Here is a 16,855-nt window from a genome sequence, read left to right as displayed (position 1 = left end):
TGCCGCCAAACTGAACTTAGGCCAAACTTTGCATCAAAAAGAGTAACTGGTTTAATATGTATCTGTGGAGTCTGCATTTGTTTCTTTTTCTTCCCCTCAATCCATCTGCAGGAAGCTATGAACAAACTGAGCAAAGTAAAACTGCTCATCTCGTTGCAGTCAGCCCTTCTGTGTGATGTTAATCCCATCTAAGCTTGTCTCAAAGGCAGGTGCTGAGACCACTGGGCATCTTGGTCCCCCCTTTTTGCCAATAAAGGGACAGGTTTTATGCAAGGGATTCATTTTCCCTTGAAATGTTTTCATGTAATTGCTATCATCTGGACTTAATAGACAAGGCATCTCCAGAGAGGCAATCATCTGACCTACGTTAGACATACAACATCATAGAATAATGGGATGGTTAGAGTTGGAAGGGACCTTAAAGATCATCCAATTCCAACACCCCTGCCATGGGCAGGGACACCTCCCGCTAGACCAGGCTGCTCAAAGCCTCATCCAGCCTGGCCTTGAACACCTTGTGTAGTGAAAAGTAGGACAACAAAGTAAAATTGTCAAGTTTTGTGACAGAGGGGTTTCGTATGGCAATAGGTCTCTGTTCCTCTGCTCCTGGTATCAATATCCAACATTAATGTTTTCATCTGCATTTTGACCAGTGGCCGGTTACACCTACCTCATTTTGCAGCCTGCATGTACCTGTCCAGTTGAAAGGGGGAAGATGTGTCAGCCCATGGGGTAGGAGATGGCAGGGAACAGAGAGGAGAAAAGCAGAAACATTTGCACAGCTGTCTACTGCTCCCCTCCCTGGGCAGAGAGCAGGGGCTGGCTGTGGGCTGCACTAAGCCACCGAGCAGCATTGATCAGCCTGAAATTTGGCCACCACTACCTTACTTACCATATATTTCCCTCATATGTTCTCTATTACTGTTTTACATTTTATTGTTTTGTTTTCTGCGGTTTTTGGAGGGGTTTTTTTGTGGGTGGGTCATGAGTTTAGATGGGGGCCGTGAGAATTCACACAAAGTAATAAACCACTACTGCTAGCACACACATCTCAAGATGAAGGAGCACCTTTCAAAATTTAAAATGCAGACAAAGGGGCTCAGCAGGAAGATATTTACATTTGTTCAAACATTTCTATCATTGCAGAAAAACTAAATGCCTAATTTTGTACTAGTTAAAGAAAAGCTATTTACCGGCGCTTTTTTATGTTAATGTACAGGTTGGAACTGGTGCTCCAAGTTGTATTGTTGAAGTGAGTGCACAGCATTATATGCAAACATTATGCTAAATAAACAGCCACTTAATCTTTATTCCTGACAGAAATCCATTCATTACGGTCTACATTAAGTCTTAAACTGGAATGTTTCAGCGATGTTGACATTTCTGATTTCTCAATTTATGTATGTATACATTTGTTGATATACTCATAAGAATACTACACACACACACATACTCATACACATATATACATATAAACAGGGATAAGTAACAAATGTAAGCCAGCCTGCATTTACAAGACAATCACACTGTACTAGAGGTCATAGGTAACAGCCAAATACATTAATGAATTGGCGGTTTAACAAAAAAATGAAAATTACTCAGTAAAATTCAAAAAATAGTCTGCTTTTAATGTCTGAGCGGCACAGAAGAGCGCAGAGAGAATTTAAAGTGCATAAAGCCATGGCAGCTCTCTTGAAAGCAGCTCACCCACAAAGCCGCCTGGCTGATCAATTTGATCTGATTTGATTTGATTTGATCCCAGATCCATCCTAGATACTTCTAAAGCAGTCCCAAATCACACACACAACCTGGAAGTGTGACCTATATCCCACTGCATTCTCCATACCTATGCAACTGGTACCAACATAACTTCCTACAAAAGCCCTTGAGGGCTGTGTGCCCAGGACCCTTCCTGTCGCATGATGGGGACAATGTCCTTCTGGATGTCAGATGAGCAGATATCACGGCACATAACAGAGAAGGCATCATATGCCATTTGACAAACCCCAGGCAGCAGGCCAACGACTGAAGTCACAAAAACTTCACTCCATTTTCTGTCCATATCTCACGGAACATCATGAAAGAGGTGACAGAGGGCAAGCTGGGGTTGCACACATATGTCTAGTGATCCTCATCCAGTAGTGTACAGGAGACCTACCTGTCCTCTACAGGAGATCTGCATTGCACATTTCCTTTGTCAACTAAATTTTTCTAAGCAATATTTGTCTATACCGGCTTGTTTCAAGGGCAAGGGATACTCTGAAGTGTTTTCCCATAAAAAACAGTCAGTACACATTTATGCCCTTAGCAGTGGTTGACTCGCTAAAACTGTCTATATCTTCATCTTGATCAACATATTTGAGGAATAAAGGACCTCCTAACTGAGCAGGCTATTTCAACAGCTCCTGCTGGCTGAAGAAAGCAGATCCTTTCCACTGTGCTGCATTCATTTTCTGCCTGACTACTCTTTGACCTTCTTAGCCAAAATTGTCATTAACTCATTTGCAGCTTTGCGGTCAGCTCTACTGTCAAGTATTAAATTTATTCTTGTCTCCTTTTAGACTTCATGCAGTAAAAACGCAACAGGCTATTTTCAAGGCAAATGCAGGCTTTAATGCAGGGTGACATGCATTATCTTGAATATATATGACTTTAAAATCAAAATGTAGTAAAGACCACACAGTTTCTGCAATATCAAAGTTCCACAAAAGTTGTTCTTATTACGCACAATTGGTAAAGTATGTTTCACCAGAAAATGAGCTGCAGCTAATTTTTAGAGCACATTATTCATTTTCAGTGGAGTAAAATGCCTGTAGCTCTAAATCCTTTAGTCTGGAGGTTTGCCCCAGACCTTCAGAATTCATTATGTTCAGGGGCCAACAAGAGGGCACTATGCACTTCCATGGACTACAGCTACATTTTTGTCATAACAGGACTCCAGCTACATGAAACTCACTTTGGACTTCAACAAACCGACTTATCATTGAGGAATAAAGGAAACTAACAGCTTTTGTTCTGTCAATCCAATGCAAAGAACAAGTTTTCTTTTGTTCGTTTTCCCTCCCCGCTCTCCTTCATCCTTAGAAAGTACTAACTGTAACCATTGAACAGTTCTTTCTGGTCAAGCTACTTTGAAAAAGATTAATATTTGTGTGTGTGTGTTTTATTCTTGCTCCAATGAAGAAAAAAAAAAACAAAAAACCAATAAACAAACAAAAACTCTACCCTCAAATTGCCTTTAAAAAGTGCTGAACACCACTCTCATAACCATTATTCACCAACCACATCATGCCTTTTGACAACTCAGTTGTTTTTGAAAAGCACTGCTGCCTGATTATAGGGAAACACTCCAGCAAGAAGGACATATACACTTAAATGATGCTCTTTTTATGATGTCTTTCGAAGAACATCAGTAGCTAATTGTTGAGTTTCCTACTGGTAAATGTATCTTTAATATGCAGATCTCTTAATGACTACTCTGAGGCAAATTGTCAACACTACAGTAATTTAATCATATATATAAGAAAAAAGTTTAGGTCTTACTTAGAGCATGCTTTATCATCTTTCCAGGTAGCACAAATCCAACATAGGCCATGTGCCATGTGGTTCACAGCTGCCAAGTGCTCTCTTTATTTTAAATACTATTACTGAATGTATCCATAGGGGTTTTTAGTCCCACTTACTTGGTGCTGACTGGCTTTTGCCAACTGCTCATTGGCTGACTCTACATTAGAAGATGCAGTCTCAATGTTGGCTTCAATACTATCTGCAAATTAAGACAACAGAAGATAATTACAGGGTACAAACCTAAACCAAATACTTTATACCAACAGCAATTCAGGAATTCACTCGTGGGCATAAAGAGATGAGCAGCCTCTTGTTTGCAAACTGTAATACCGCAGGGAAATAGGAATGCCACCCATTTTGATGAACACTTAACCCATCAGTCAGTGACTGACATCTCTCCATGTTTTCCTAGACAGGAGGGAGGTTAGCAGATCATCCTTCTCCCACTGAAACCAATGGGAAGACTGATAGGGAATTCAAAGAAAATCAACTCAAGGCCAGTAAATTTACCAGATTAGAGTCAAATTACAGAAGGGACATGGCAGATTGTATTTGACATTATCTCAATATTAGAGCTCAGGGATAAGACTAATTTCAGTACATGTGGATTATTGACCATCCCCAGGTGTCTGCACTTGAGTAAGTCACCTTGGACACTATCACAGTCAACAGAGAGCAAGTCCGCACTGCAGAATTCATCCCACTCTACAGCAGGTGCCTGCCATTGGTCAGACAAATCACAACCTAAACTCCTGGATCACATTTTGAAGCTGCAAGACGGGGGTTCTGTACAGATGGCAACAGATTGAGACACATTGCTAGTACCTAAAATTAAGGGAGAAGAATCTCACCCTAGATTGCTAGGTCTGACATTGGGGCAAGCTGGAGGAACCACGGGGAGTCAAAATGAGACTAGAAAAGAAAGATTATCAGCTACAGGTTGCAGCTGGCAGCTCCCCATTTCCATCAAGGACAAGTATTAACATTGACCCCAGAGCTGTGCTTAGAAAGCCAGACACCCATGCCATAAAAGCTGCAAATAAGGGTTTGTGTTTCCATCAGAAATCTTAGAAGTCTTGACCAGCTTGTCCCCCAAGAGTCATGCAGGCAATAACTTCTGGCCACAATGGAAAAAAAAGTATGTCCATTTGGTCTGCTTCTCTGTGTTTTAGAGGAGATGTTACACCATGGAGTATATGAAAATGGTCAAGAGGAATTCAATCACAGGCAGACATTTGAGAATAAAGTTCCAGGGATTTATCTAATCCTTAATAAAATTAATGGAAATTCTTCAACTGATGGTATTAGGAGGTGGATTAAGACATGCCACAGAAGATTTAAGTAATTTCTTCTTTTATTTTTGAAGGAAAGACCATTAATCACACTGGCCACTTTTGTAATGGGTAAAGAAATGAAGGTTTGCAGACTAACTGCGGAAAGTGTATTCAGGATTTCCCATTTTTAAGCGAAACAGTGTTGCAAGTCTGTTAATGTAATTCTGCATTTCTGATAACTCAACTTGAAAAAAAAAACCCACCCAAACAAACAAACAAAAAAACCCACAAAACCAAAGCAAAACAAAAGAGCAAAGAGACCAGAAACCAACAGAACCATGGAAAAAACAAACTTCATCTTAACACTTGGAAACCTCTTAAAAGTCTTGTATTACACCTGGGAGAGATGTTTTTCCATTCCTTTTATTTTATATTATGCATGCTGTAATGCGCAAGAAAAAAACTACACAGCCAGCACTTTTATAGATTGATATACCATAATTTTATTGGCCATATCCAATGCTTCTCAAACCATTCTTATTAAGACTTTAACACCGTGGACCTTGGTTGGCATCACTGACCTCTGCCCAAATGCTTTTCTTGCATTCAGGACTCAGCAGGAAGAGATCAAAAGGCTTCTAAGGAACTCAACCTCTGTCTGTGAAGAAATCAAATTTTCTTCTGCAGAGCCTTAGAAGACCTGCATCCACACACATGCACACATCAGTGTGGCAGCCTTGAAGAGTTTACTTCCAGTATTGCATTGATCTGAAGGCATTTCTTGAAAAGTGTCAGATTTTTCTTTGCAATATCAGTAAAAAAAAAAAAAAAAAAAGGTGCTGAATTACCAAAAGTGATGAACAGGAACATGAATGGCACAACAGCACACTGCAGTGAGCGGCATTTTTACCATGTGGATCTACCCAGGGTTTACCTCACATAGGTGTGCCTGAGAAGCAAGATGTTTCTTGTGAGTGAAACATGGTAGACAGATTTCAGTCTGTCACCTGACAACAATGAGATCTGAGGTGAGTTTACAAGAAAAACCACATCTCCACAAGGGCTATCATGGTCAATTGGTATCACACTTCTTTTTAAAAAGAATAGAATTCCCAGCTCCAGGGCTGGTCCTGATGTCTTTCCAGACAGACATTGAGGTTGACCCACAAATCGGTAATTGGGCATTCTACATATTTTATAGGAGTAACAGTAGAGTGACATTTGATGTTTTCTGGTTAGAATTGAGAAATAGCTGAAAAGTGGTAGATCTATGGGCTAGACTGGCCCCATGGGACAGGGGAGTGCTTTCTTTCTCTGTTTGCATGTTAAGACAGTGCAGCATAATTAGCAACTACAAGTCCTAATCTAATTTCCAGCACTGTGTATATGAGCCTCTCTGCATATGGAAACAACAGGGCACAAGGCAGAGGAACCAAACAGGTTAATAGGTCATTAACACAGGATGCATCAGCCAGAATAACTCACCACTCACCCAAGTGACAAATTCTTAGCTGCCTACTTGTTGATAAGTGTTTACTTCTCTGGTTAAGCATGACTACGTGATGCATAGTTAACCAGATGTTTATACATTCTGTGGAAGTCCGTAAGAACTAGGCACTGGGACAACACCAGTTTGCATGAACTGAAATTCAGGCCCTGATCACTCAAAGCTCCAACGTGCCATAGCTCTCCTACAGCCAAGCTGTGACAGATGTTAGGATGGGGAGATAAGAAGAAAAAAGCTGGGTAAAAAATTGAGTCAAACCTAAGAATATATCCTTCTGGGACACCTGTTAATTTTAGAAGCACAAATCCTGACCAAGTTTTCGGGTTACAAAATACAAAATTATGTAGGAAAGCATCTACCATGTATTAAACTACTTTGTGATGGGATTTGGAAGGGATGAGGGGACTTGGGAAATTTGGAAGGGGTAAAATGAGTGTGCTGAATACCTTGACAATCACGTAATCAAAGTAACAGAACTTGCTCACGTGTCTGATGTTTCTCAAGATCTTAGTGCAGACACCCTTCACTACTCAATGCCTCTTTAAAGGCTGATAGTCCTTAGAAGATTAACCATTTAGGTGTAGAATCATAGAATCATAAAATCGTCTAGGATGGAAAGGACCTTTCAGATCATCAAGTCCAACCATTAACCTAACACTGACAAAGACACCACTAAACTATGTCCCTCAGCACCACATCTACATGTCTTAAAAATACCTCCAGGGATGGTGATTCCACCACTTCCCCGGGCAACCTGTTCCAGTGCTTGATAACCCTTTCAGTGTAAAAAATTTTCCTAATATCCAGTCTAAACCTCCTCTGGCACAACTTGAGGCCATTTCCTCTTGTGCTATCACCTGTTCCTTGGGAGAAGAAACCAACGCCCAGCTCTCTACAACTTTCTTTCAGGTAGTTGTAGAGATCGAGAAGGTCTCCCCTCAGCCTCCTTTTCTCCAAGCTAAACAATTCCAGCTCCCTCAGACGCTCCTCATAAGACTTTTGCTCTAGAGCCTTCATCAGCTTCGTTGCCCTTCTCTGGACTCACATCCAGCACCTCAATGTCTTTCTTGTGGTGAGGGGCCCAAAACTGAACACAGTATTCGAGGTGCAGGGACTATCAATGTCCCAGTCCTGCTTGCCACACTGTTCCTGATACAGGCCAGGATGGGCCTTCTTGGCCACCTGGGCACACTGCTGGCTCATATTCAGCTGGCAGTCAACCAACCCCCACAGGTCCTTTTCCACAGGGCAGCATTCCACCCACTCTGCCCCAAGGCTGTAGCGCTGCATGGGGTTGTTGTGACCCAAGCGCAGGACCTGGCACTTGACCTTGTTGAACCTCATACCATTGGCCTCAGCCCACTGATCCAGCCTTTCCATATACCTTTGTAGAGCCTTCCTACCCTCAAGCAGATGAACACTCCTGCCCATATTGGTGTCTGCAAACTTACTGAGGGTGCACTCGATCCCCTTGTCCACATCATTGATAAAGGTACTAAACAGAACCAACCTCAATACTGAGCCCTGGGGAATACCACTCGTGACTGGCCACCAACTGGATTTAACTCCATTCACCATCAGTCTTTAGTCCTGGCTATCAGCCAACTTTTTACCCAGCGAAGTGTAGGCCCCTTCAAGCCATAGAAGAGCTACAGAGGAGAAATTTATGAAAGATATCCCACTAAAACAAGAGTAATCTCTCTGTGCTTCTCTTGGGGCAGGGGGAAATTACAGCAGGAGCTTAATTTAGCTTCCTTAAATGGCCCTTGAGAGGAATCTAGTGCTTTCCGCTGCCTGCGGGGGGTCCTAAGGAGATTTGCCTACCTTAGATAAAATTAAACATTGTGAATGTCCCCTTAGCACTGCATGGAATGGGCTAATCATATGTTATGCAATGTGTTTTGCAAACAACTACATTTGGCTTGTATCAGGTGCCTCTGATCGTGCCCCTGTACTCAGCACTGGTGAGGCCTCACCTCGAGTACTGTGTTCAGTTCTGGGCCCCTCTGTACAAGAGGGACATTGAAGTGCTGGCGCGTGTCCAGAGGAGAGCTACCAGGCTGGTGAGGGGTCTGGAGACCAGGTCATATGAGGAGAGGCTGAGGGAGCTGGACATGTTTAGCTTGGAGAAGAGGAGGCTGAGGGGAGACCTCATTGCCCTCTACAACTCCCTGAAAGGAGGCTAGAGAGAGGTGGGGGTTGGCCTCTTCTCCCAGGTGAATAATGACAGGACCAGAGGAAATGGTCTGAAGTTGTGGCAGGGGAGGTTTAGATTAGATATTAGGAAGAATTACTTTACTGAAAGAGTGGTCAGGCACTGGAACAGCCTGCCCAGGGAGGTGGTTGAGTCACCATCCCTAGAGGTATTTAAGAAACGTCTAGATGTGGCACTTCAGGGCATGCTCTAGTGGCAGAGATTGTAGGTTGTTTGTGGTTTTTTGTTTGTTTGTTGTTTTTTTTTGTGTGTGTGTGTGTATGGTTGGACTCCATGAACTCAAAGGTCCTTTCTAACCATGAAGATTCTATGATTCTATGATTTTTCCCAACACAGGCTTTCACAAGTAGGATGGATGCATGCTGCATGACCGATATGAGTTGCTGTGACGTTACAGGAGGAGGATGGACCCTGGTGCCACTGTTTCAGCTCACTTGTTCTCCTAACGGGGGAATACCAGCATTAGAATAAGCAAACCTCCCATTTAAAAAAAAAATAATAATTTGAAGCAACTTGTAATCTTGAGGCACGGGGAAAAATCTAAAACAAACAAAAAGACACCGAAAAAGTTCTTAAACTCTATAAAAATGAGACACAAATATGTAACGCAATTTAACTAGATGTTTCTACTGATTAACACAGGAAAGCAAGGGAAGGAAAGAGAATTTGGGTCAAATCAGAAGGAAGTAAGTAATAAGTTAATGATGTTAATAAGTCAATGATGGTAATAAGTCAATGATGAATCTGTCATTCCTAGCTATTTCAGTGCATCTTTCTGGTGGTTCTCAGCCTCACTTTGCTCACTTTCAGGCTCCGTACCAAGGTACCTTGCTTGGGGATGGAAAGACAAGTATTTTCAGAGGAGCAGTAGGATACTCGATAGCCTGAAAAACACCTGCTGGAGGGGTCTGCCTTTTGCGTTCTCCATTGTCTTTGGTATGAATGGACAGTGACTCTGTTCCCAAATAAGTGAGACAAGCCACTCCTGGGGCTGGGATTTTCTGAAGAGCCTGAATCCCACAACAATTTTCTGTCCTCAGTCTGTAATGACAAATTTATGGTACAGTTTGAAAACAAACAAAAAACCTTAAGGCTGTGTTATCGCCATTTTATTAAACTGAGGGACAGGGCTGCACCAAAGCAGATGGTTGTTGCAAACAAATGCACCAAGGAATTAGGAAAAGATTTCTAATTTTCCGGCTAAAGCACATCCTTTCAATATGAGTAGTGAAGCTGGCAGAGCTAACCACCTTTTAGATGTCATTTGATATGATTTTATGACACACTTGTCACACAGAGACTAAAGTCATGATGACCCCAAGGGGTGTCTTTCAACCTTATCTATTTACCTTAGGAGATCAAGCCCCACTAATGACCAACAGGAGTCTTATATGTGGAATTACTGCAGTGACCGTGGCTGGAGTGGGGTTTTTGTCCTAACGTATCAAGGAACCAACTGTATGACCAGCGTCTTTATAGCAGCAACAATGGACTGTTTTCACAAGGCAACATTTTCAGTAAAACCACTTGAAAGACAGGGAAGTGCCTTGAGAATGAGAATTTTGAAATGCTCCCATTTGGCAGTAACCAAAATGGGCCCCTTTAGGTTTCACAGTACACTTTTATTTTTAGCACTTTAATAAGCTTAACCTTCTTTCATCACTCTTACTTCTGGCTAAAAATAATCAATACAACATATTGAGAAGCCAAAAAAAAAAAAAAAAGAGTATTTTGGTCATGTATAAAGGTTTATTTCCTAATTAAAAGCCAAATTTTGCAAATTTTGGGTGAAATTGCTTCCAGCATAAAACCAAATTTGGCTGTTCTAATTGCCATGTACTTGTAGAGTTTTAAGTGAGCCTCATTCCACAAACAAAAGACCCTCAGGGTCTCTATAGGCACAACTATGGATGTTAAGGGGATAGAAAACTATGGCACTTCTTCTGGAATGAAGATTAAAATGGCTTAGTGTTGGTCATTTGCAAACTTCAATGTAAACGTTGAGTTATAAATTCCACACACGAGAGGATTTATAAAATAATCTTTCTCATGCACTAAACTAAGGCTAAATGGGTCACATTGGCTTAGATTAGTGTAAAGAAATATAAATTTGCAGCTCCATGAGTCATCGGGAGCCATGGATATTGCTTCTAACAAAAGGCAGACAGCACCTAGCTTTCTATTTGCTTTTAGCAGAGCTCTAATTCTTTCACATGGTAACACACCATGACCCTCAGTGGTAAGGATTTAGGCACTGAACAACCACTCACCCTAATTGTCCAGGCAGGCCTGGAAAGGGAATTTAAACTACCCTAAAATGTCATAACCAGCCCTTCCTGCTGTTTTTATTCGGCCAACAGCCCAGAGCCCCAGTTTGTACAAATAAAAGTGTCTACAAGGTGATGCCAAACATCAGCATAATTTTACAACACTTCAGCTCCTGAGTGATTTACACCGTCCTTGAAATGCATCTTGGAAATATCAAGTATCTGCTACATATGTATGCGCTGAAAAGTGGTATCACCCTGCCAGAGGTTTACCACGCCTGCCAGGATACATCTTCCAGGGATTTAAAATTCAAACGCTGTCCTACGTACATCTATTGGAAAATAGGACATCCTACCAGAGAATAAGGTGCCTCACATCATCTGCTCTGTGGTAAATGGCAGAGTGCAGAAATATTAGCACTTCAGCAGATGTAAAGCAATTTCCCATTCTTTCTTATAGAGAAAAGTGGTCTCAAATTACTGATATTTACCACAGGAGAAGAGTTAGCATATGAAGAGTTCCCTGAGGGTCCATGGTATGGCCTCTGTCCTCATTGCCTGGTGTGCACTTTCAGCTATCTATTGGAGGGGTCCACAGTTCCCATACGATGCTCTCATACGACTCTGGATAATCCAAGGCTCTAGCTTTAATCCCACAAAATTTGCACATGGGAGAATATTATATCAGAACAATAGACCTGATTCTTTTTTTTTTTTCCCATTTCCTTCTTTTTATGATGAAAAAAGAAAAGGTATTTCAACAGGACATTTTGTGTGCAGAAATTTATGGGTATGTCAGATTTTATTTAATTTCCAAAATAATCTCTGAAAGTAATTTGAAGAACAAAACAGCACTCAACCTAGCTTTGATTGGGAAATTCCAGCTACTCGGCTGTAGCACTCTATTTCTTTTTCCTTATGATGTAAACTCAACACTTTTTTTTTAATTCTGTAAGACATCGAAGTTGAAGAAAATATTATTTCAAACTGCAATAAGATATGTTTCTTTAAAATGACAAAAAAAGAAAGAAGACATCAAAATAATTATATTTGGTTTTCCAAATCCAGAATTGACATAGTTTGGATAAATACCTTAATTTCAGTTGCATGCAGTATTTTTCAGAAGTCCACTTTTGTCTACAATGAACACAGCGCTCACCTCCCATCACACAGCTGATGGCATAAGCTATCGAGTCCTATAGCTCAGTCAAAGGATAAAAGAAGTGTCAATCTGAGTTTGTCACAGGAATAAATGAGGATGATGGGGGTGTTGATTCCTAGAAATAAATATACTTTATTTATGCTTGCTATCTTGGAAAGATCATATATTTTACCTAAGAAGTAGAGACAATGATATTTACAACCTGCTTGACCCTTTTTACTTTACATGGCTCGTTTGATTTACTTAACGTACTCAAGCCATGGCCTCCCAAATACAGCCTGTCTGTGGCAGAGTATAACACCTCCCAGGAGAAATAAAGCAACAGCCTGAGCAGCTTCTGCCCTTATGACAGTTACTGCTCAATTGCAGCATCAGTCGAAACTGAGGGCACAGCAGTTCCAACTTCCCCAAAAACAACTTTAGATAAATTGGTGTGAGAAGAATCCTACTGGTGGCAATAAACCTCATAAAAGGAAGAGCCTTGTTTCTTGTACAAAATTAGCTGGCTCATTAAGTGCAAGTATACCAGCCCAATCACAGTATGAGGGTCAAACACAGAACAGCAGACAAATCTTTAGGCGCTAGTAAATTTGCAAGTGTGGAGTGACCCATTATTCTTTTTCTTATAAACCACCATGTGCTGTCTTACCAGCACTGTCAGTACTATAGCTAAATGGAAAAGTCCACATACAACAAGGAAAGACACAAAAAGTCACACAGGGAGCAGAAACTGGAAAGAAGCACACAAGCTAATTCATTTTTTGTGCTGCCTATTACCTTGAGTAAAATGAGTTGGCCAGAGATCATGGTAGCCCACACCTGACTCCAACAATTCAGTTGGAGAAACGATCATCAACTGGTGCCTAACATGAAGCTGAGGACCTTATGCTCTTCAGAGCTGTCCAAAGAGAAGGACTTGTGAAAAGTGATAGTGGAGGCCACCACTGCTGCAGTCCAGAGAAACAGGGAGAGCAAGGCCAGTGGTCTACAAAACACTATGACCTTAAAATTGTTGCCTACAAGGCAATTAAGGGTAGTAATACTATGCAATTTCAGCATCTGGGGTGGTTTACAATAAAGCTTCATTAGACTCAGAGCAACAAACTGATGACAGGGTATATAGCTAGGATAAACAAAGAAATCGGAGGCTTCTTTGGAAGTGAATGGGAAGAGGAACGGATTATCACTGATTCAAAAATACCCCAGTGTACCCTTCCTGCATGGGCTGTGCTCTGTACTGACATGTAACTCCCTGTCTCAACAAGTGGCTGAAAAGCAAGAGAGCCAAGAGAAGATTTCCCAATTCATCAGGAACCAATAAGAACATAAATGTACCCATTCACATAATAGCCTCCTCTGAGATCACTTAGGAAACTTAACCAAATGAGAGACTTTGCAGACCACATTCAACTGAAGGTAGATATTAAATCTGTTACATTTAGGTATTCAGGGACCACTCTCAAGATGTGTTCATTTTCTGTAGATGTCCCAGCCGAGACACATAACTCAGGAGGGTTTAGTTAAGGATCTAGTTGAATGACTTCCCAGCTCGGTTTGCATTAGCGTATCTGACAACAGACTCTTGGCTGTGCCATTCAGGCAGTCAGAATGGAGGAGGACATGTGTGGAAGGGTGCTAATGGACCCTCTTGACTCCTGACAGTGTCTACGTGTTAAACTAGCCTTGAGGTCAGAAAGGAAACAGTGACAAAACAGGCAACAGAACTGAGCTAATTTCACAGCCAAAAAAACCCAACAAAAAAAACCCCAAACCTAAAAATATCTCCCCATATTCAGAAGCTTCTAAAATAAGAAATACATTTACTTTCATGCAAGTATAGTTTACTGTGAAGGAGGTTTATTATTATTATCATTAGGCAATAAGTGACAATGTGGTATGACATTGAACCCCAGCATTACTTGAGAGCAGAATATATTGACACCATCAGTTATGGTTCCCCACAGCCTCCTCCTAGAGAAACAGATGTGTTATGGTCCAGACAAGTGGTCTGTGCGGTGGGTGGGGAACTGGCCAGCAGGCTGCACCGAGAGACTGGTGGTCAATTGTTCCTTTTCAAACTAGCGACCTGTCACAAGTGGGGTCCTCCAGGGATCAATACTGGGCCCGATGGTGTTTAACATCTTCATAAGTGATCTGGAAGATGGGATCAAGTGTACCCTGACGTAGTTTGTTGATGACACCAAACTGAGTGGGGAAGTGGACACTTCAGAAGGGAGAGTCACTCTACAGGAAGACCTATATAGGCTGGAAGAGTGGGCTAACAAGAACCTTATGAAGCTCAACAAGGACAAGTGCAAGGTCTTGTAGCTGGGAAAACATAATCCAGGAGTGCAGCACAGGCTGGGGAGCAGCTCTGTGGAAAGAGACCTGGGGGTCCTGGTGGGCAACAAACTCAACTCAAGTGAACAGTGTGCTGCTGGGGCAAAGATAGCCACCAGGATACTGGCTTGCATCAACAAAGGCATCACCAGCAGAGATAAAGAAGTCATTAACTCACTCAGTTCTAGTCAGGCCACACCTGGAATCCTGTGTTCGGTTTTGGTCCTTGCTATACAAAAAACATGTGGACAGGTTGGAGAGAGTCCAGAGAAGGGGACCAAGTTGATCAAAGGACTGGGAAGCCTGCCATATGAAGAAAGGCTTAGAGAACTGGGTTTGTTCATCCTTGAGAAAAGAAGGCTTAGGGGAGACCTTATCACCATCTTCCAGTATTCAAAGGGTTGCTACAAAGAAGATGAAGACTCCCTTTTTACAAGGAGTCACATGGAAAAGACAAGGGTAATGGGTACAAGTTACTCCAGGGGAGATTCTGATTAGACACAAGAGGAAAATTTTTCACAATGAGAACAGTCTCAAATAAGAACAATGAGAATAATCTCCCCAGCGAAGTAGTAGATTCCCCAAAATTGGACGCTTTTAGGATTTAGCTGGACAGGGTGCTGGGCCATCTTGTCTAGACTGTCCTTTTGCCAAGAAAGATTGGACCAGATGATCCTTGTGGTCACTTCCAACCTGCTATTCTATGAGTCTTGATTCTATGATCAGGAATTTTTTCTGCAGCCTGAAGGAAAGCACCAGCGGCCATGTGTATATTTATCTTGGCAGGTACCATGTAGTGATGTTTGTAAAGTGAGGAAGCATCCACTTTAGATCATGTTATGAAGTTTCTTCATTTTCAAATTTCTATTATATTCAAATATAAACTGCCCAGACTTCAAGAGTGAAGTGAAAGGTTAGTAGCACTGAGATCTAAGCCTGGATAAGTAATGGAAGAAAAAGAAAGCCTGAGTAAGTCTTTTGCTTGATGCAAGTGGGATTTGCTGTACAAGCATAGATTTGTATGCATTTGGTCTGGGTAACAAGGTAGAGGACTTGTAAATTAGTTGCTGTGTCTTTGCTGGTGTAATCTTAAAATAGGTGGCCAGTATGTGATCCTGGAATTTTTTCCCATTTTAGAGAGCTGGGGAGGTTCCAGATACACTGGTAGAAGGTTGGTTCTAAGACTGTCCAACAGAGGAAGAAACATGACACTTTTAAAAGTGTAAAATGTTTTTGGAAAAATATGGGTCTTTCCTTGTGGCTTTGAGGAATGTGATATAAATGGTGAAAGTTGAATTAGAGAAGTTTAGATAAGGGATGTAGATCTTGCATGTTATTTTGGCATAACTAGCAAAGTTACATACACAGGCAGGATGGAAACACAGCCCTTCTAAAAGAAAAACAGAACAGCATTTTCTTTTGCCATGGGAAAAAAAAAAAAAAAAGCAGTAACTGTATTTTTCAGGTCATTTTTATTCTTTGTTACAAGACAAACAGAAGCTTACAGAGGTGGACAAATATGCACTTGCCTTCATCAGGTACTAATACAAATACTGGCAGCTGTGTTGTTGACACTTTCTTCAGAGGAACTGGTGATTTGAGGGTTCTCTTCTCCCTATCACCGGTTATAAAATTGATTTCATGGAACTATGTCTATTTATCCCAGTATGGCCAATGAAAGAACAAGCTTGCACATGTGAAATAGCAATATTCAGTATGAACCACTGGGAATGCTTCAAGCTGTTGAGCCACTTGTAGTTCAGTTGAGTGGCCATTTATAAGCACGGAAGGGAGTGACTGTTTATCTAGCAATCAATCACCCCAACATAAGTTACTTCTCACGGTACTAAGTCCTTAATCCTTGCCTTGGATGCTCTGGTTGAAGAACCCTTCTGCTACCATGAGAACCAAGTTTAGCAGTAGAGACGGCTGCCTTCTAGCCATCTTGAGATCTTGACATTTTTACATCAGATCCCCAGAGTTATCATCAGTGTACTCCAGAACCTCCTGGATTATATATGCCTTTCTCTGTTGTCCCTCTAACAGATATTGGGGTGGTTGAAGTCCCCCATGAGGACTCGAGCCAGCAAATATGAGGCTGTTCCTATCTGTCTGTGGAGGGCCTCATCCACTTTGCCTATCCTCTTTTTTATCCTAACCCATAAACTCTTCATCAGCTCCTCATCCATCCCTAGGCAGAGCCCCATGCACTCCAGCTGCACTCTTACGTAAAGGGCAACTCTGCTTCTTTGTCTTCCTATCCTGTCCTTCCTGAAGGGCCTGTATCCCTCCACTGCAACACTCTAGTCATGGGAGCCAACCCACTACTTCTCCATGTTCCTATCAAAAAGCTTAGCCCTGCAACTGCGACACAGATCTCTAACTGTTCACGTTTATTCCCCATACTGTGTGCATTAGTGTACAGGCACTTTAGAGATGCACCCCAGCATGTTGAGTTCCTGGAGAGGGTTTGGGGTATTTGTCCACTATGGCGCCTTGTAGGCACCTTCCTGCCTACATGCA

At 41.7% G+C, this 16,855-nt stretch overlaps 1 protein-coding gene across 6 annotated transcripts in view; it reads right to left on the bottom strand.

Annotated features, from left to right (window-relative positions):
* TSNARE1 (t-SNARE domain containing 1) overlaps window positions 1-16,855 on the bottom strand; it is a 511,576-nt gene that overhangs the window by 181,175 nt on the left and 313,546 nt on the right. For all 6 annotated transcript variants that reach the window (XM_054191276.1, XM_054191275.1, XM_054191280.1 and 3 more), the window contains one exon: window positions 3,684-3,766. In XM_054191276.1, coding sequence (XP_054047251.1) covers window positions 3,684-3,766 — 83 coding nt within the window. The remainder of the gene's footprint in view (window positions 1-3,683; window positions 3,767-16,855) is intronic.

The sequence above is a fragment of the Rissa tridactyla genome, chromosome 2 (genome assembly GCF_028500815.1).
Source record: "Rissa tridactyla isolate bRisTri1 chromosome 2, bRisTri1.patW.cur.20221130, whole genome shotgun sequence".
In the NCBI taxonomy this organism is placed as follows: Eukaryota; Metazoa; Chordata; class Aves; order Charadriiformes; family Laridae; genus Rissa; species Rissa tridactyla.
This window is presented reverse-complemented; position numbering and strand designations above follow the sequence as displayed.